General features: G+C 41.4%; 1 protein-coding gene across 1 annotated transcript in view; it reads left to right on the top strand.

The window, feature by feature from the left end:
• Positions 1 to 17,307, top strand: part of Gapvd1 (GTPase activating protein and VPS9 domains 1) — a 49,029-nt gene extending 31,722 nt beyond the window's left edge. The window contains exons 28-33 of the mRNA XM_089712488.1: positions 227 to 316; positions 730 to 844; positions 1,546 to 1,693; positions 16,055 to 16,168; positions 16,510 to 16,677; positions 17,004 to 17,307. Of these exons, the coding sequence (XP_089568614.1) occupies positions 227 to 316; positions 730 to 844; positions 1,546 to 1,693; positions 16,055 to 16,168; positions 16,510 to 16,656 (614 nt within the window). The 3' untranslated portion in view covers positions 16,657 to 16,677; positions 17,004 to 17,307. The remainder of the gene's footprint in view (positions 1 to 226; positions 317 to 729; positions 845 to 1,545; positions 1,694 to 16,054; positions 16,169 to 16,509; positions 16,678 to 17,003) is intronic.
• Positions 17,308 to 20,893: the final 3,586 nt, after the last annotated feature.

A 20,893-nucleotide genomic window follows, 5' to 3' on the forward strand; every position in this document is an offset into this window, starting at 1 on the left:
AATAGCACGTCAGTCACGGGACGAATGTTGCGTTTCTGTGATTGTAGCAAAATTAGAACCATATTTTTGTTACTGTAACCACTACACGTTGTGAGCTATTTTTTTCGATCAATAAGCGTTTTCGATCTTTAAATTTTACATTTTGATTTAGTTATACCCTCTTCTCAGTAATTATAAAAATATGTCTTCAAATTTTCTGTAAAATAAATAAAAATTGGCTGCATAGGGGGAGAGCTGATGGACGAAAAAGCAACACGACTTACGGCCAGTATAAAGGCGATCACTGCGGAAGTTAAGGCCGATCCATCTTGGGAAGGTAAGTTGAAATTATTGGAATTAAAAATAAAGTTCTTTAAGATTTCGATTCTTTATCATGTGAAATATATTATATCTTTCAATGTAAAAGGCACCTGTATAATGTAAAGTACAGTTTTATTTCAATTTGTTGTTGAAACTGTTTCAACTGTTTTAAAAAGCCAATTCTTGTATGTACAGTAAACAACTTATCAACATAAACACAATCGCGCTCAAAATCGACCGATGCAAAACTCTGCCTACGCGTGTATTAGGCAGAGTTTTCTAATAAGCGATACAATAGACTTTGAACTTTACTGATACGAAATAAGGTGCTAATTTCAATGAATACTTTTTATTTATGTCCATCTTTTAATAGCGATTGACAGTAAATTTGTTAATAATATTTGAATGCTAAAATAAATATATTTTTAGGTGCGACACCAACAGTGATTGAAAGTGTCGAAGTGACGGTGGAGAGAGCGGTGTTCGCGAGACTGTACCTGCAAGTGCTGTTCCCGAACGGAGATGGCGATATTGCTAGAGATCAGTGAGTTCTTTGATTTTTTTTTTAACTTTCACGAGTAATTATTGTTTTTTACTTTTTCATCGAATTTATGTATATGTACCTAATATTACATAAAAACGTACGTCAGAATATTTATAAATTTCTTTTTTATAAAAAAACTAGCTGCTCCGCGCGGTTTCACCCCCGTAGCTCCACTCCTGTTGGCCGTAGAGTGATGTTATATAGCCTATAACCTTCCTCGATAAATGGGCTATCAAACACCGAAAGAATTTTTCAAATCGAACCAGTAGTTCCCGAGATTAGCGCGTTTAAACAAACAAACAAACTCTTCAGCTTTATAATATTAGTATAGATAAATAATTACTGAGAACCTGTGTGCCGTTGGGGCAAAAAGGTTCTGGAATGGCGACCACGTACAGGACGTCGCAGTGTGGGACGGCCTTCAACGAGGTGGACAGACGACCTGATCAAAGTGGCGGGGAGCCGCTGGAGTCAGGCCGCTGGTGATCGGTCGTTATGGAAATCTTTGGGGGAGGCCTATGTCCTGCAGTGGACGTCCTGAAAGGCTGGAATGATGATGTGAACCTGTGTTCTAAAAAAATCATTGAAATACGTTCAGCTGGCAACAGCACCAGTATATATTAAAATATACCAATATTTTAATAATTTTTTATTTAATATCAACAATTTTTTTTTTAATTTGAGGGCCGATAACGTTTCAGGGTGTTGAGCGAGCACATGCGTCGTCTGGCCGCGTGTACGAGCGCGCGAAGTGCCGGTGTTGCGGCTCGCCACGTGTGGGCGGCGCCCTTCCCGCACGCGCAGGCGCTGCTGCGGCACCTGCCCGTGTACCGCACGCCGAGGGACAAGGTGACGTCACGGGGTCGCTAGTGGATGGTACCGCACGTGTGGGCGGCGCCCTTCCACCTTGGTGACACATGTAGCTTTAACCGGTCAGGGAGCTGTAACAGGTGTTTTATCAGGTCTGGGAGCTGTAACAGGTGTTTTAACAGATCAGTGAGCTTTAACAGGTGCTTTAACAAGTCAGGAAGCTGTTACAGGTGCTTGAACAGATCAGGAAGCTGTAACAGGTGCTTTAACATATCAGGAAGCTGAAACAGGTGTTTTAACAGGTCAGGGAGCTGTAACAGGTGCTTTAACAGGTCCGGAAGCTGTAACAGGTGCATTTACAGGTCAGGGAGCTGTAACAGGTGCTTTTACAGGTCAGGAAGCTGTAACAGGTGCTTTAACAGGCCCGGAAGCTGCTACAGGTGCTTTTACAGGTCAGGGAGATTTTACATTTGCTTTAACAGGTCAGGGAGCTTTTACACGTGCTTTAACAGGTCCGGAAGCTGCTACAGGTGCTTTTACAGGTCAGGAAGCTTTTACAGGTGCACTAACAGGTCCGGAAGCTGCTACAGGTGCTTTTACAGGTCAGGAAGCTGTAACAAATGCTTTACCAGGTCAGGGAGCTGTAACAGTTGCTTTAACAGGTCAGGGAGCTGTAACAGGTGCTTTAACAGGTCCTGAAGCTGCTACAGGTGCTTTAACAGGTCAGGAAGCTGTTACAGGTGCTTGAACAGGTCCGGAAGTTGCTACAGGTGCTTTTACAGGTCAGGGAGCTTTTACATTTGCTTTAACAAGTCAGGGAGCTTTTACACGTGCTTTAACAGGTCCGGAAGCTGCTACAGGTGCTTTTACAGGGCAGGAAGCTGTAACAAATGCTTTAACAGGTCAGGGAGCTGTAACAGGTACTTTCAATATGTCCGGAAGCTGCTACAGGTGCTATAACATGTCAGGAAGTTGTTACAGGTGCTTTAACAGGTAAGGGAGCTTTTACACGTGCTTAAACAGGTCAGGAAGCTGTAACAGGTGCTTTAACAGGTTAGGGAGCTGAAACAGGTGCTTTAACAGGTCAGGGAGCTTAAACAGGTGCTTTAACAGGTCAGGGAGCTTTTACACGTGCTTTAACAGATCAAGAAGCTGTAACAGGTACTTTTACAGGTCAGGAAGCTGCTACAGGTGCTATTACAGGTCAGGGAGCTTTTACATTTGCTTTAACAGGTCACGGAGCTTTTACACGTGCTTTAACAGGTCCGGAAGCTGCTACAGGTGTTTTTACAGGTCAGGAAGCTGTAACAAATGATTTAACAGGTCCGGGAGCTGTAACAGATACTTTAACATGTCCGGAAGCTGCTACAGGTGCTATAACATGCCAGGAAGCTGTTACAGGTGCTTTTAACAGGTAAGGAAGCTTTTACACGTGCTTTAACAGGTCAGGGAGCTTTTACATGTGCTTTTACAGGTCAGGGAGCTTTTACACGTGCCTTAACAGGTCAGACAGCTGAAACTAATGCTTTAACAGGTCAGGGAGCTGTAACAGGTGTTTTTACAGGTAAGGAAGCTGTAACAAATGATTTAACAGGTCCGGGAGCTGTAACAGGTACTTTAACATGTCCGGAAGCTGCTACAGGTGCTATAACATGCCCGGAAGCTGCTACAGGTGCTTTTACAGGTCAGGGAGATTTTACATTTGCTTTAACAGGTCAGGGAGCTTTTACACGTGCTTTAACAGGTCCGGAAGTTGCTACAGGTGCTTTTACAGGTCAGGAAGCTTTTACAGGTGCATTAACAGGTCCGGAAGCTGCTACAGGTGCTTTTACAGGTCAGGAAGCTGTAACAAATGCTTTAACAGGTCAGGGAGCTGTAACAGTTGCTTTAACAAGTCAGGGAGCTGTAACAGGTGCTTTAACAGGTCCTGAAGCTGCTACAGGTGCTTTAACAGGTCAGGAAGCTGTTACAGGTGCTTGAACAGGTCCGGAAGCTGCTACAGGTGCTTTTACAGGTCAGGAAGCTGTTACAGGTGCTTGAACAGGCCCGGAAGCTGCTACAGGTGCTTTTACAGGTCAGGGAGCTTTTACATTTGCTTTAACAGGTCAGGGAGCTTTTACACGTGCTTTCACAGGTCCGGAAGCTGCTAAAGGTGCTTTTACAGGTCAGGAAGCTTTTACAGGTGCATTAACAGGTCCGGAAGCTGCTACAGGTGCTTTTACAGGTCAGGAAGCTGTAACAAATGCTTTAACAGGTCAGGGAGCTTTTACATGTGCTTTTACAAGTCAGGGAGCTTTTACACGTGCCTTAACAGGTCAGACAGTTGAAACTAATGCTTTAACAGGTCAGGGAGCTGTAACAGGTGTTTTTACAGGTCAGGAAGCTGTAACAAATGATTTAACAGGTCCGGGAGCTGTAACAGGTACTTTAACATGTCCGGAAGCTGCTACAGGTGCTATAACAGGCCCGGAAGCTGCTACAGGTGCTTTTACAGGTCAGGGAGATTTTACATTTGCTTTAACAGGTCAGGGAGCTTTTACACGTGCTTTCACAGGTCCGGAAGCTGCTAAAGGTGCTTTTACAGGTCAGGAAGCTTTTACAGGTGCATTAACAGGTCCGGAAGCTGCTACAGGTGCTTTTACAGGTCAGGAAGCTGTAACAAATGCTTTAACAGGTCAGGGAGCTGTAACAGTTGCTTTAACAAGTCAGGGAGCTGTAACAGGTGCTTTAACAGGTCCTGAAGCTGCTACAGGTGCTTTAACAGGTCCGGAAGCTGCTACAGGTGCTTTTACAGGTCAGGGAGCTTTTACATTTGCTTAAACAGGTCAGGGAGCTTTTACATTTGCTTTAACAGGTCAGGGAGCTTTTACACGTGCTTTAACAGGTCCGGAAGCTGCTACAGGTGCTTTTACAGGTCAGGGAGCTTTTACACGTGCTTTAACAGATCCGGAAGCTGCTACAGGTGCTTTTACAGGGCAGGAAGCTGTAACAAATGCTTTTACAGGTCAGGGAGCTGTAACAGGTACTTTTAATATGTCCGGAAGCTGCAACAGGTGCTATAACATGTCAGGAAGCTGTTACAGGTGCTATAACAGGTAAGGGAGCTTTTACACGTGCTTTAACAGGTCAGGAAGCTGTAACAGGTGCTTTAACAGGTATGGGAGCTGAAACAGGTGCTATTACAGGTCAGGGAGCTTTTACACGTGCTTTAACAGATCAGGAAGCTGCAACAGGTACTTTTACAGGTCAGGGAGCTTTAACATTTGCTTTAAAAGGTCCGGAAGCTGCTACAGGTGCTTTTACAGGTCAGGGAGCTTTTACATTTGCTTTAACAGGTCACGGAGCTTTTACACGTGCTTTAACAGGTCCGGAAGCTGCTACAGGTGTTTTTACAGGTCAGGAAGCTGTAACAAATGATTTAACAGGTCCAGGAGCTGTAACAGATACTTTAACATGTCCGGAAGCTGCTACAGGTGCTATAACATGCCAGGAAGCTGTGACAGGTGCTTTAACAGGTAAGGGAGCTTTTACACGTGCTTTAACAGGTCAGGAAGCTGTAACAGGTGCTTTAACAGGTCAGGGAGCTTTAACACGTGCCTTTACAGGTCAGAACAAATGCTTTTACAGGTCAGGGAGCTGTAGCAGGTGCTTTAATAGGTCAGGAAGCTGTAACAGGTGCTTTTACAGGTCAGGGTGCTTTTACACGTGCTTTAACAGATCAGGAAGCTGTAACAGGTGCTTTTACAGGTCAGGAAGCTGTCACAAATGCTTTAACAGGTCCGAGAGCTGTAACAGGTACTTTTACATGTCCGGAAGCTGCTACAGGTGCTATAACATGTCCGGAAGCTGCTACAGGTGCTTTTACAGGTCAGGAAGCTGTAACAAATGCTTTAACAGGTCAGGGAGCTGTAACAGGTACTTTTAATATGTCCGGAAGCTGCTACAGGTGCTTTAACATGTCAGGAAGCTGTTACAGGTGCTTTAACAGGTCACGGAGCTTTTACACGTGCTTTAACAGGTCCGGAAGCTGCTACAGGTGTTTTTACAGGTCAGGAAGCTGTAACAAATGATTTAACAGGTCCGGGAGCTGTAACAGATACTTTAACATGTCCGGAAGCTGCTACAGGTGCTATAACATGCCAGGAAGCTGTTACAGGTGCTTTTAACAGGTAAGGAAGCTTTTACACGTGCTTTAACAGGTCAGGGAGCTTTTACATGTGCTTTTACAGGTCAGGGAGCTTTTACACGTGCCTTAACAGGTCAGACAGCTGAAACTAATGCTTTAACAGGTCAGGGAGCTGTAACAGGTGTTTTTACAGGTAAGGAAGCTGTAACAAATGATTTAACAGGTCCGGGAGCTGTAACAGGTACTTTAACATGTCCGGAAGCTGCTACAGGTGCTATAACATGCCCGGAAGCTGCTACAGGTGCTTTTACAGGTCAGGGAGATTTTACATTTGCTTTAACAGGTCAGGGAGCTTTTACACGTGCTTTAACAGGTCCGGAAGTTGCTACAGGTGCTTTTACAGGTCAGGAAGCTTTTACAGGTGCATTAACAGGTCCGGAAGCTGCTACAGGTGCTTTTACAGGTCAGGAAGCTGTAACAAATGCTTTAACAGGTCAGGGAGCTGTAACAGTTGCTTTAACAAGTCAGGGAGCTGTAACAGGTGCTTTAACAGGTCCTGAAGCTGCTACAGGTGCTTTAACAGGTCAGGAAGCTGTTACAGGTGCTTGAACAGGTCCGGAAGCTGCTACAGGTGCTTTTACAGGTCAGGAAGCTGTTACAGGTGCTTGAACAGGCCCGGAAGCTGCTACAGGTGCTTTTACAGGTCAGGGAGCTTTTACATTTGCTTTAACAGGTCAGGGAGCTTTTACACGTGCTTTCACAGGTCCGGAAGCTGCTAAAGGTGCTTTTACAGGTCAGGAAGCTTTTACAGGTGCATTAACAGGTCCGGAAGCTGCTACAGGTGCTTTTACAGGTCAGGAAGCTGTAACAAATGCTTTAACAGGTCAGGGAGCTTTTACATGTGCTTTTACAAGTCAGGGAGCTTTTACACGTGCCTTAACAGGTCAGACAGTTGAAACTAATGCTTTAACAGGTCAGGGAGCTGTAACAGGTGTTTTTACAGGTCAGGAAGCTGTAACAAATGATTTAACAGGTCCGGGAGCTGTAACAGGTACTTTAACATGTCCGGAAGCTGCTACAGGTGCTATAACAGGCCCGGAAGCTGCTACAGGTGCTTTTACAGGTCAGGGAGATTTTACATTTGCTTTAACAGGTCAGGGAGCTTTTACACGTGCTTTCACAGGTCCGGAAGCTGCTAAAGGTGCTTTTACAGGTCAGGAAGCTTTTACAGGTGCATTAACAGGTCCGGAAGCTGCTACAGGTGCTTTTACAGGTCAGGAAGCTGTAACAAATGCTTTAACAGGTCAGGGAGCTGTAACAGTTGCTTTAACAAGTCAGGGAGCTGTAACAGGTGCTTTAACAGGTCCTGAAGCTGCTACAGGTGCTTTAACAGGTCAGGAAGCTGTTACAGGTGCTTGAACAGGTCCGGAAGCTGCTACAGGTGCTTTTACAGGTCAGGGAGCTTTTACATTTGCTTAAACAGGTCAGGGAGCTTTTACATTTGCTTTAACAGGTCAGGGAGCTTTTACACGTGCTTTAACAGGTCCGGAAGCTGCTACAGGTGCTTTTACAGGTCAGGGAGCTTTTACACGTGCTTTAACAGATCCGGAAGCTGCTACAGGTGCTTTTACAGGGCAGGAAGCTGTAACAAATGCTTTAACAGGTCAGGGAGCTGTAACAGGTACTTTTAATATGTCCGGAAGCTGTTACAGGTGCTTTAACAGGTAAGGGAGCTTTTAAACGTGCTTTAACAGGTCAGGAAGCTGTAACAGGTGCTTTAACAGGTTAGGGAGCTGAAACAGGTGCTATAACAGGTCAGGGAGCTTTTACACGTGCTTTAACAGATCAGGAAGCTGTAACAGGTACTTTTACAGGTCAGGAAGCTGTAACAGGTCCGGAAGCTGCTACAGGTGCTTTAACAGGTCAGGGAGCTTTTACATTTGTTTAACAGGTCACGGAACTTTTGAACGTGCTTCAACAGGTCCGGAAGCTGCTACAGGTGTTTTAACAGGTCAGGAAGCTGTAACAAATGATTATACAGGTCCGGGAGCTGTAACAGATACTTTAACATGTCCGGAAGCTGTTACAGGTGCTATAACATGCCAGGAAGCTGTGACAGGTGCTTTAACAGGTAAGGGAGCTTTTACACGTGCTTTAACAGGTCAGGAAGCTGTAACAGGTGCTTTAACAGGTCAGGGAGCTTTTACATGTGCTTTAACAGGTAATGGAGCTTTTACACGTGCTTAAACAGGTCAGGAAGCTGTAACAGGTGCTTTAACAGGTAAGGGAGCTGAAACAGGTGCTATAACAGGTCAGGGAGCTTTTACACGTGCTTTAACAGATCAGGAAGCTGTAACAGGTACTTTTACAGGTCAGGAAGCTGTAACAGGTGCTGTAACAAGTCCGGAAGCTGCTACAGGTGCTTTTACAGGTCAGGGAGCTTTGACATTTGCTTTAACAGGTCACGGAGCTTTTACACGTGCTTAAACAGGTCCGGAAGCTGCTACAGGTTTTTTTACAGGTCAGGAAGCTGTAACAAATGATTAAACAGGTCCGGGAGCTGCTACAGGTGCTATAACATGCCAGGAAGCTGTAACAGGTGCTTTAAAAGGTCAGGGAGCTTTTACATGTGCTTTAACAGGTCAGGAAGCTGTAACAGGTGCTTTAACAGGTCAGGGAGCTTTAACACGTGCCTTTACAGGTCAGAACAAATGCTTTTACAGGTCAGGGAGCTGTAGCAGGTGCTTTAATAGGTCAGGAAGCTGTAACAGGTGCTTTTACAGGTCAGGGTGCTTTTACACGTGCTTTAACAGATCAGGAAGCTGTAACAGGTGCTTTTACAGGTCAGGAAGCTGTCACAAATGCTTTAACAGGTCCGAGAGCTGTTACAGGTACTTTTACATGTCCGGAAGCTGCTCAGGTGCTTTTACAGGTCAGGGAGCTTTTACACGTGCTTTAACAGGTCCGGAAGCTGCTACAGGTGCTTTTACAGGGCAGGAAGCTGTAACAAATGCTTTAACAGGTCAGGGAGCTGTAACTGGTACTTTTTATATGTCCGGAAGCTGCTACAGGTGCTATTACATGTCACAAAGCTGTTACAGGTGCTTTAACAGGTAAGGGAGCTTTTACACGTGCTTAAACAGGTCCGGAAGCTGCTACAGGTGTTTTTACAGGTCAGGAAGCTGTAACAAATGCTTTAACAAGTCCGGGAGCTGTTACAGGTTCTTTAACATGTCCGGAAGCTGCTACAGGTGCTATAACATGCCAGGAAGCTGTTACTGGTGCTTTAACAGGTAAGGAAGCTTTTACACGTGCTTTAACAGGTCAGACAGCTGAAACTAATGCTTTTACAGGTCAGGGAGCTGTAACAGGTGTTTTTACAGGTCAGGAAGCTGCTACAGGTGCTCTTACAGGTCAGGGAGCTTTTACACGTGCTTTAACAGATCAGGAAGCTGTAACAGGTGCTTTTACAGGTCAGGAAGCTGTCACAAATGCTTTAACAGGTCCGAGAGCTGTAACAGGTACTTGTACATGTCAGGAAGCTGCTACACGTGCTTTTACAGGTCAGGGAGCTTTTACACGTGCTTTAACAGGTCCGGATGCTGCTACAGGTGCTTTTACAGGGCAGGAAGCTGTAACAAATGCTTTAACAGGTCAGGGAGCTGTAACAGGTACTTTTAATATGTCCGGAAGCTGCTACAGGTGCTATAACATGTCAGGAAGCTGCTACACGTGCTTTTACAGGTCAGGGAGCTTTTACACGTGCTTTAACAGGTCCGGATGCTGCTACAGGTGCTTTTACAGGGCAGGAAGCTGTAACAAATGCTTTAACAGGTCAGGGAGCTGTAACAGGTACTTTTAATATGTCCGGAAGCTGTTACAGGTGCTTTAACAGGTCAGGAAGCTGTAACAGGTACTTTTACAGGTCAGGAAGCTGTAACAGGTCCGGAAGCTGCTACAGGTTCTTTAACAGGTCAGGGAGCTTTTACATTTGTTTAACAGGTCACGGAGCTTTTGAACGTGCTTCAACAGGTCCGGAAGCTGCTACAGGTGTTTTAACAGGTCAGGAAGCTGTAACAAATGATTTTACAGGTCCGGGAGCTGTAACAGATACTTTAACATGTCCGGAAGCTGCTACAGGTGCTATAACATGCCAGGAAGCTGTGACAGGTGCTTTAACAGGTAAGGGAGCTTTTACACGTGCTTTAACAGGTCAGGAAGCTGTAACAGGTGCTTTAACAGGTCAGGGAGCTTTTACATGTGCTTTAACAGGTAAGGGAGCTTTTACACGTGCTTAAACAGGTCAGGAAGCTGTAACAGGTGCTTTAACAGGTAAGCGAGCTGAAACAGGTGCTATAACAGGTCAGGGAGCTTTTACACGTGCTTTAACAGATCAGGAAGCTGTAACAGGTACTTTTACATGTCAGGAAGCTGTAACAGGTGCTTTAACAGGTCCGGAAGCTGCTACAGGTGCTATAACATGTCAGGAAGCTGTTACAGGTGCTTTAACAGGTAAGGGAGCTTTTACACGTGCTATAACAGGTCAGGGAGCTTTTACACGTGCCTTAACAGGTCAGACAGCTGAAACTAATGCTTTAACAGGTCAGGGAGCTGTAACAGGTGTTTTTACAGGTCAGGAAGCTGTAACAGGTACTTTAACATGTCCGGAAGCTGCTACAGGTGCTATAACATGTCAGGAAGCTGTTACAGGTGCTTTAACAGGTTAGGGAGCTTTTACATTTGCTTTAACAGGTCACGTAGCTTTTACACGTGCTTTAACAGGTCCGGAAGCTGCTACAGGTTTTTTTACAGGTCTGGAAGCTGTAACAAATGATTTAACAGGTCCGGGAGCTGTAACAGATACTTTAACATGTCCGGAAGCTGTAACAGGTGCTTTAACAGGTCAGGGAGCTTTTACACGTGCTTTTACAGGTCCGGAAGCTGCTACAGGTGCTTTTACAGGTCAGGGAGCTTTTACACGTGCTTTAACAGGTCCGGAAGCTGCTACAGGTGTTTTTACAGGTCAGGAAGCTGTAACAAATGCTTTAACAGGTCCGGGAGCTGTAACAGGTACTTTAACAGGTCCGGAAGCTGCTACAGGTGCTTTTACAGGTCAGGGAGCTTTTACACGTGCTTTAACAGGTCCGGAAGCTGCTACAGGTGCTTTTACAGGTCAGGGAGCTTTTACACGTGCTTTAACAGGTCCGGAAGCTGCTACAGGTGTTTTTACAGGTCAGGAAGCTGTAACAAATGCTTTAACAATTCCGGGAGCTGTAACAGGTACTTGACCATGTCCGGAAGCTGCTACAGGTGCTATTACATGTCCGGCAGCTGCTACAGGTGCTTTTACAGGTCAGGAAGCTGTAACAGGTGCTTTAACATGTCAGGGAGCTTTTACACGTGCCTTAATAGGTCAGACAGCTGAAACAAATGCTTTAACAGGTCAGGGAGCTGTAACAGGTGCTTTAACAGGTCCGGAAGCTGCTACAGGTGCTTTTACAGGTCAGGGAGCTGTAACATGTGCTTTAACAGGTCAGGGAGCTTTTACACGTGCCTTAACAGGTCAGACAGCTGAAACAAATGCTCTTACAGGTCAGGGAGCTTGTACACGTGCTTTAACAGATCAGGAAGCTGTTACAGGTACTTTTACAGGTCAGGAAGCTGTAACAGGTCCGGAAGCTGCTACAGGTGTTTTTACAGGTCAGGAAGCTGTAACAAATGCTTTAACAGGTCCGAGAGCTGTAACAGGTACTTTAACATGTCCGGAAGCTGCTACAGGTGCTATAACATTTCCAGCAGCTGCTACAGGTTCTTTTACAGGTCAGGAAGCTGTAACAGGTACTTTTAATATGTCCGGAAGCTGTTACAGGTTCTTTAACAGGTAAGGGAGCTTTTACACGTGCTTTAACAGGTCAGGAAGCTGTAACAGGTGCTTAAACAGGTTAGAGAGTTGAAACAGGTGCTATAACAGGTCAGGGAGCTTTTACACGTGCTTTAACAGATCAGGAAGCTGTTACAGGTACTTTTACAGGTCAGGAAGCTGTAACAGGTCCGGAAGCTGCTACAGGTGCTTTTACAGGTCAGGGAGCTTTTACATTTGTTTAACAGGTCACGGAGCTTTTGAACGTGCTTCAACAGGTCCGGAAGCTGCTACAGGTGTTTTTACAGGTCAGGAAGCTGTAACAAATGATTTTACAGGTCCGGGAGCTGTAACAGATACTTTAACATGTCCGGAAGCTGCTACAGGTGCTATAACATGCCAGGAAGCTGTGACAGGTGCTTTAACAGGTAAGGGAGCTTTTACACGTGCTTTAACAGGTCAGGAAGCTGTAACAGGTGCTTTAACAGGTCAGGGAGCTTTTACATGTGCATTAACAGGTAAGGGAGCTTTTACATGTGCTTTTAAAGGTAAGGGAGCTTTTACACGTGCTTAAACAGGTCAGGAAGCTGTAACAGGTGCTTTAACAGGTCAGGGAGCTTTTACTCGTGCTTTAACAGGTCAGGGAGCTGTAACAGGTGCTTTAACAGGTCAGGGAGCTTTTACATGTGCTTTAATAGGTAAGGGAGCTTTTACACGTGCCATAACAGGTCAGACAGCTGAAACAAATGCTTTAACAGGTCAGGGAGCTGTAACAGGTGCTTTAACAGGTCAGGGAGCTTTTACATGTGCTTTAACAGGTAAGGGAGCTTTTACACGTGCTTAAACAGGTCAGGAAGCTGTAACAGGTGCTTTAACAGGTCAGGGAGCTTTTACATGTGCTTTAATAGGTAAGGGAGCTTTTACACGTGCCATAACAGGTCAGACAGCTGAAACTAATGCTTTAACAGGTCAGGGAGCTGTAACAGTTGCTTTAACAGGTCAGGGAGCTGTAACAAGTGCTTTAACAGGGGCCTTAGACAAAGTAACAATTACAAAACGATAACGAAGTTAGAAATCGCAAAAATGTATGGGATTGACATTAGATAGACCACGTGATCTAACGCGGCGTATGTCAATCCCATACATTTTTGCGATTTCTAACTTCGTTATCGTTTTGTAATTGTTACTTTGTCTACTGGGCCAGGTCCTGAAGCTGCTACAGGTGCTTTAACAGGTCAGGAAGCTGTTACAGGTGCTTGAACAGGTCCGGAAGCTGCTACAGGTGCTTCTTCAGGTCAGGGAGCTTTTTCATTTGCTTTAACAGGTCAGGGAGCTTTAACACGTGCTTTAACAGGTCCGGAAGCTGCTACAGGTGCTTTTACAGGTCAGGGAGCTTTTACACGTGCTTTAACAGGTCCGGAAGCTGCTACAGGTGCTTTTACAGGGCAGGAAGCTGTAACAAATGCTTTTACAGGTCAGGGAGCTGTAACAGGTACTTTTAATATGTCTGGAAGCTGCTACAGGTGCTATAACATGTCAGGAAGCTGTTAGAGCGTATACGCACTATGCGGGTAGCCGCATTGCGGGTAGCCGTCCGGCTGACCGCAAGCACAATTATGTACGTAATATTCATTTCTATGCGCACTGCGATGCGGCTACCGCAGACCGCACAGTGCGCATAGAAATGAATATTACGTACATAATTGTGCTTGCGGTCAGCCGGACGGCTACCCGCAATGCGGCTATCCGCATAGTGCGTATACGCTCTTACAGGTGCTTTAACAGGTAAGGGAGCATTTACACGTGCCTTAACAGATCAGACAGCTGAAACAAATGCTTTTACAGGTCAGGGAGCTGTAACAAATGATTTAACAGGTCCGGGAGCTGTAACAGGTACTTTAACATGTCCGGAAGCTGCTACAGGTGCTATAACATGCCAGGAAGCTGTTTCAGGTGCTTTAACAGGTAAGGGAGCTTTTACAGGTTCTTTTACAGGTCAGGGAGCTTTTACGCGTGCTTTAACAGGTCAGACAGCTGAAACAAATGCTTTTACAGGTCAGGGAGCTGTAACAAATGATTTAACAGGTCAGGGAGCTGTAACAGGTACTTTTATATGTCCGGAAGCTGCTACAGGTGCTATAACATGTCAGGAAGCTGTTACAGGTGCTTTAACAGGTCAGGGAGCTTTTACACGTGCTATAACAGGTCAGGAAGCTGTAACAGGTACTTTTACAGGTCAGGGAGATGTAACATGTGCATTTACAGGTCGGGGAGCTGTAACAGGTGTTTTTACAGGTCGGGGAGCTGTAACAGGTGCTTTTACAGGTCGGGGTGCTGTAACAGGTACATTTACAGGTCGGGGAGCTGCTACAGGTGTTTTTACAGGTCAGGAAGCTGTAACAAATGATTTTACAGGTCCGGGAGCTGTAACAGATACTTAAACATGTCCGGAAGCTGCTACAGGTGCTATAACATGCCAGGAAGCTGTGACAGGTGCTTTAACAGGTAAGGGAGCTTTTACACGTGCTTTAACAGGTCAGGAATCTGTAACAGGTGCTTTAACAGGTTAGGGAGCTGTAACAGGTACTTTTACATGTCAGGGAGCTGTAACAGGTACTTTTACAGGTCAGGGAGCTGTAACAGGTGCATTTACAGGTCGGGGAGCTGTAACAGGTGCTTTTACAGGTCAGGAAGCTGTAACAGGTGCTTTAACAAGTCTGGGAGCTGTTACAGGTGCTTTTACAGGTCAGGGAGCTATAACAGATGTTTTAACAGGTCAGGAAGCTATTACACGTGCTTTAACAGATCAGGGAGCTGTAACAGGTGCTTTAACAGGTCAGGGAGCTGTTACAGGTGCTTTTACAGGTCAGGAAGCTGTTACAGGTGCTTTTACAAGTCAGGGAGCAGTAACAGGTGCTTTAACAGGTCAGGAAGCTGTTATAGATGCTTTAACAGGTCAGGGAGCTTTAACACGTGCTTTAACAGATCAGGGAGCTGTTACAAAACACGTTGACATTATAGACGTTACAATTCTAAAACACGTTGTCATTAAAGACGTTACAATACTATAACGTGTTGTCATTAAAGATTTTACAATAGTATTACATCTTAAAGCCGGGTCCGCAGCGACAATTTTCTAACAAAACATGTTATCGAAACATGTTACCAAAACATGTTTGCAAAACCGCTCGTCCGCTGCGCCTATTTTTGTTATTGTTTTTATTTCATTTCAAAAATGAGTTCCGACGAAGAAGACGTGGAAGTTGTTTTAGCAATAGTTGATTTAGTTCTCCAAAGAAATAATAAAAATAGGTTCCGGGTCCGACCCTACCAAACAAAGAGAATTGTCACACAAAATCAACACAATTATGGCGGACGTCAAAGAGAATATAGGCGGACGGACCATAGATAAATTAGGACGGACGTCTTCTTCTCGTGAGTGCGAACATAAAATGCGTTCCTTCCCCTCCCCGCAGGCGAACGCGGGGGATGTTATCCATTCGTCTCGGCAAACATGTTATTGTGATTTTGCTAACAAAACTGTTAGGCCACGCCCCTATTCGGTTAGCAAAACATGTTATCGTGTTAGCTAACACGATAACACGTTGCAGGGGACCCGGCTTAACATTGAATATGTTACAATACCATAACACCTTGGCATACGTTACAATACGAGTACTATAACACTTAGACATAAAAGAGATTGAAATACTGTGACACATTATAGTTAGAGATGAAACAATACTGTTGCACGTTGACATTACAAACATTGCAATACTGTAACACGTTGACATTAAAGAGATTGAAATACTGTGACACATTATAGTTAGAGATGTAACAATACTGTTGCACGTTGACATTTAACAGACATTGCAATACTATAACACGTTGACATTAAAGAGATTGAAATACTGTGACACATTATAGTTAGAGATGTAACAATACTTTTACACTTTGACATTACAGACATTGCAATACTGTAACACACATTATAGACATTGCAATACTGTAACACGTTGACATTAAAGAGATTGAAATACTGTGACACATTATAGTTAGAGATATAACAATACTGTTACACGTTGACATTATAGACATTGCAATACTGTAACACGTTGACATTAAAGACTTTATTACAGTCATTGTAATACTCTGATACATTGAAGTTAAAGATAGTGCATTATTCTGAAATGTACATTTTAATTTTTACATGTTTCTCTAGTTTTTTGGTGTTGACGCAATGTGAGTGACAATTTTTTGCATTTCAATCGAGGGTAGATATCATTTAAACAATATTTGGAACTTGATCACTTGTTCTTTCTTCTTTTGAGGGGCTCAAATCTTGCTCCGCGTAAGCTGCCTAAAAATATGTTTATTCAAAAATTGTATATAATTAACTCGTGTTTTATCACAGGTGGCATGCGTAATGCGTGTGGTATCGTCGCTTATGTCAGTGCTGTCGCTGACGGACGGCTCACCTCCCGCCGCTGATGATCTGACACCCGTGCTAGTGCTCGTTATATTAAAGGTAACCCTCAATTGTATTTGTCTAATTTTGAATTAACTTTTGTTGAAATGGAGTGGGTTTTGTTATTTTCTTCAAATACAATTATAAATAACTTAATAACCTTGTTCCCATAATTCAAGACACTAAAATTCTCTGAAATAAAAATAATTCTTCTATAATTTTATTTATAGTTCCTTTTGTTTTGAAATTTACAATTTGTGTCTACAGTCAGAAATTAACGTACACTGTTTACGCAGCTGTTATTGTGACATGACGTGCGTGTGACATACGCTGTTTATACGTCTACTTGTACCCAAAAGTCGAACATGCACTATATTAACGTACCTCCATTGCCGTTGCAGGTGAACCCACCGTCACTGCTGTCTACCATCGAGCTGGTGAACGCATTGGGCGGTAGCGTGTTAACAGGTGAAGCTCTGTACTGGTGGACGCAGTTTTGTGCCGCGGTCGCGTACATCAAGACCATGGACTACGCGCCAGATACGTAGCCCCCGCCGGCGCTGCCCACTGTGAGTACCGCACTGTATTGTGCTGTGTACTGTGCGTTGTACTCTGTACTGTACTGTGCGTTGTACTCTGTACTGTACTGTGCATTGTACTGTGCATTGTACTGTGCACTGTTTTGTGTACTGTACTGTGAACTGTACTGTGTACTGTACTGTGCACTGTACGGTATACTGTACTGTGCCTTAATAAATTATAGAAAAGTCACAGTATCTACAATCTAGTGCTACAAAATTTAGCTCAAACCTACACTCGATATCTACTAGAGTTTTACATAAATTAACAATTATAAAATGATTCTTAAACATTTTTTTATTGTTTTTTTTTGCAGAAGTCAGCGCGCCCAAAATTCTTCCAATTGGATGGTGTCTCGATGCGTGAGCGCCGCAACACGGTATAAACAATTATTGTATTTAAATGTTGGAAAATATTATACCGCGGTTTTGTATAAATGTGTAAAGAAATCGATTTATGGAGCTTAATAAATGCAAGTAGTAATGTTAAGTGTAATAAAGATGGAAAAACAAAGAATGTTATCAACAAAGTAACTTATGTATATTTAAGTATTTTTTTTAGTAGGCAAAGTACAACCATGTTCGATCTTTAAGAATGTAGTAGAAAAATAAAAAAAACAATTCTTTATATGTCAATGTCAATGTGACATTTCACGCATATACACGCATAGGTCCTTAGATGCATCAACATTTTTCATTAAAAAAAAGAACATAAAATGATAGGTATCGTTCAAAAATGGTTACCATTTATTATTTTAAAAGTAGGTACACTTTCACTGCGGTTTTTTGTATATGTTCTAAAGTGCAGCTTCTATATCAATGATAATTAAATTTAGTCAAAATGCGTTGGACATTCTAAATTTTTCAATTCGTTTAATAATATTAACCGTAAAACAATTACTGCATCTTGAAAAATTGCTGGAGTTAGCGCAAAATATTCTCTGTATGCTCTATTATATTATTTATGAATCCCTAACCTTGCATACTAAGATACTATTACCGTTAAAAATTCACTCCTTTAATTATGTATAAAATGATTCGACTATGTATTATGTATTACGATAATGTAATAAATAAATGAATTAGAATCGACGTGTATTAAATACAGTCTTGTCGCTTAAATTACTTGGGTTAGTGTAGAAAATAATTCTGTAGACGTTCGCAATTATCTATAAATCTGTAAACTGACGTATATAATCTGTGATTTAACGTTTTAAATACTCGAAGGTTATGTATTTTTGGATGTTTTGATGGTGGATTTCTTTGGTAAGGTTGTAAAGAAAAACATGAATTTGAAAATCCGTGAATTGTTGAAGTACGGGCTCTTGCTATTGTCTATTAAAGTATTGTACTATAGATATAAATAAACTGTCGCATAATAAAATATAAATTACGAAAAAAAAACGAGATTAAAAAGTCATTGCAGGTTGTAAAAAAAAAAAAAAACATTTTTCGCGCCTTTTTGGTCTAGAAATTATACTATGTAGTTGGTATCTTATTAGTAATCTGTACTCACAATTAGATTTTATTGTAAATCATGCAAATACGCCTAAATGTTGAAATTTAAAGTGTTGTTCGTAATAAACAAATGCGTAGATATAATCAAGTAATGGATAAATTTTAATTTTAAATAATATTTTTCATTTACACATAATTAATCAATCAAAAAATTTTCGTTACCAATATACATCACAATTCATAAAAAATATACACATGTATTTATTATTTATATTTTACTTAACGATCAATAATAAAAAAAAACTATACTCCTGGCATGTTATATCCAAAAATTCAAATTCTACAAAGTTAACGAATCTCTTGTAGCTATAAGAACGAAATCATCTGGCCTCTCCACACTTATATCTTTCAAAATATCACATATAAAATAACATAATGTGTTTTATGGTTCGTCGTCATCAAAATACAAACTAATTAATTTTTTTTTTCAAAAAATATAATCGTTACTATAAAACATACTACTTACAGACAATTTTTATTACCCTACTTACTTTCATTTCGAAATGATTACTGATGCAACGAAATTGGTTCTAATAAAACTCAATGTATGTAAAATAAAGGGTTTTACAGTTTTACTATTAAACTTTTGCACTCGTTTCGCAGGCACCATGTTACTCATATTATAAGGCCTATTCAGATTAGAGCGGTATCCGCAACCGTGGGTAGCGGTATCCGCTACCGTGGGTAGCGGTATCCGCAACCGTGGGTAGCGGTATCCACAACCGTGCGTAGCGGTATCCCGATAGGCACGCGATTAAATATCTTACGTAGTATATTATAGAGACTCTTATTTCGTACCGATCGGGATACTCACGGCGGTAGGCCGGTAGCAGATACCGCTGTAGTTTGAATAGGCCTTTAAAATCATGTCAAATTATTATGAATGTAAATTGTTGTGGTGTAAATTCGAATTTATTTATAATTAGCATTGCACCAACTTTTTACCAGTGAATCGATTGTATTTTCTTACTTGAAAATAGCCTTAGTATTTATGCAAATATGCTATTTAGAAATTACGCGGGTTTATATATTAAAAAATAGATCGCTTTAGATGTTTTCTTTCTTTTCTAATAGCGTTAAACTATCTCTCTCTGTAATAGGAAATTTCTTTGTGCGTATTATATTATATCAATGTTACAATACAACGGAATAATTGAAGTTTTCATGTTACGTTTTATATTATTTCAATTCAATGTTTTGTTTTTAAGAAATAAAGACGTGCCTTTGTTTTATATTAATTGTATTATGTCGAATATAAGTATAATAAGTACATAATAAGTTATATATTGTAATGTAAAATCATATTTTTTGTATCCAAATAGGTTACGAGGTAATCGATTTTTTGATTTAAGATAATAGTCGATGAGAAATGATTCACATCATAAATATAGTTAATTTGCAGTGCCTTAGTTGTTTTCGCAAGAAACTGCTTTGGTGCATTCATCAATATAATGAGAATCATTTCTCAGCAATACAATCTGTCATAATAATCATATTCTCAAATATTTAAATATTAAATTATCTTGCCTAGATTATATTAGTTTTCAAATTGTATTTTAACAGCTGTAGTAGTTATGCATGTAATCAAAGAAATGTATTTAGCAATAAATAATCATGGTTATATCGGTGTTTTATTGAACCTCCTATTACCTATATCATATAAAAAACTTCCAAATAAATTGGACACATTAATTCAAAACATAACGCAAAGTAGGAATTTACTATATCATACGTAGGTATATTAGAATACTATGTAACTATATTTAAGTAGCTGAGCCCATGCTTCGTTGAATAAGGTTCATTATTTATCACACACAGTCTGCCTGTGTCACTTAAAAAATTGAGCTAGTTATGAGCGTGATCTTTTAGTTTAAACGAAAACTCGTGTTTAGTTATTCTGTATTAGAACATTGAATAGAATCTTTTTGGAACAGAACAACGAAAGAATGTTCAACGCCTGTTTACACTAAAAGAATTTGACATACCTAGTTGTGTTAGAATGAGCATTCGCTCGTTTGATGTAAATACATCATTAGAGAACACTGACGCTTTAAGAGGAGGCTCCATTTCTCATTTCTGGCACTGCTCTCAGTGCCGGTTACGGTACTAGACGCTAACACAGCCGTAATAAAGTTGAATATCGCGTGCGCTCTTTGATCGCGTTCGAGCTCGAAAAGTAAGTCTCAATTCTTATTTCGTCTATAACTAAAGTAATAATTGATCTAGAGAAAAAATATCTTGGCATTCGATAGTAAACTCTATTTTCTTACTGTTAACATTTATTTTAGACATAAAGTCCAAGTAAATCTTTAAAAAAATGTAATAATCCTTAAAAAAGGCAATAAATTTTTGAATAAAAAATGAATCGAGCGAAAATGTTACAATTATTTTATGTTTCTGTCTTGTACATCGAAAGAAAAAGACCCAATAAATCATATACTAAATTTCCATTTTGATTGTATGTGTGACTGTTTCAGAATATTAATGCAAATTCACCTAAAATTTAGGGAGCTTCCCCTTAATTTTAGTTTCGGTGTTTTTTATGTCTTTTATTTTAGGTAAACTGTTCTTTTGCAGCAATAATTCTTTGCGTTGAATGTATGGAATTTTATGATTATCCATTCATATTTTAGCAAGAATTTCCTTTTATAGGTTTCTATAAATAATGCAAAATAAAAACAACTTCAAA

The sequence above is a fragment of the Colias philodice genome, chromosome 3 (genome assembly GCF_061535455.1).
Source record: "Colias philodice isolate Cphi_HAF_F1 chromosome 3, ilColPhil1 Martin Lab GWU primary, whole genome shotgun sequence".
Lineage (NCBI taxonomy): Eukaryota > Metazoa > Arthropoda > Insecta > Lepidoptera > Pieridae > Colias > Colias philodice.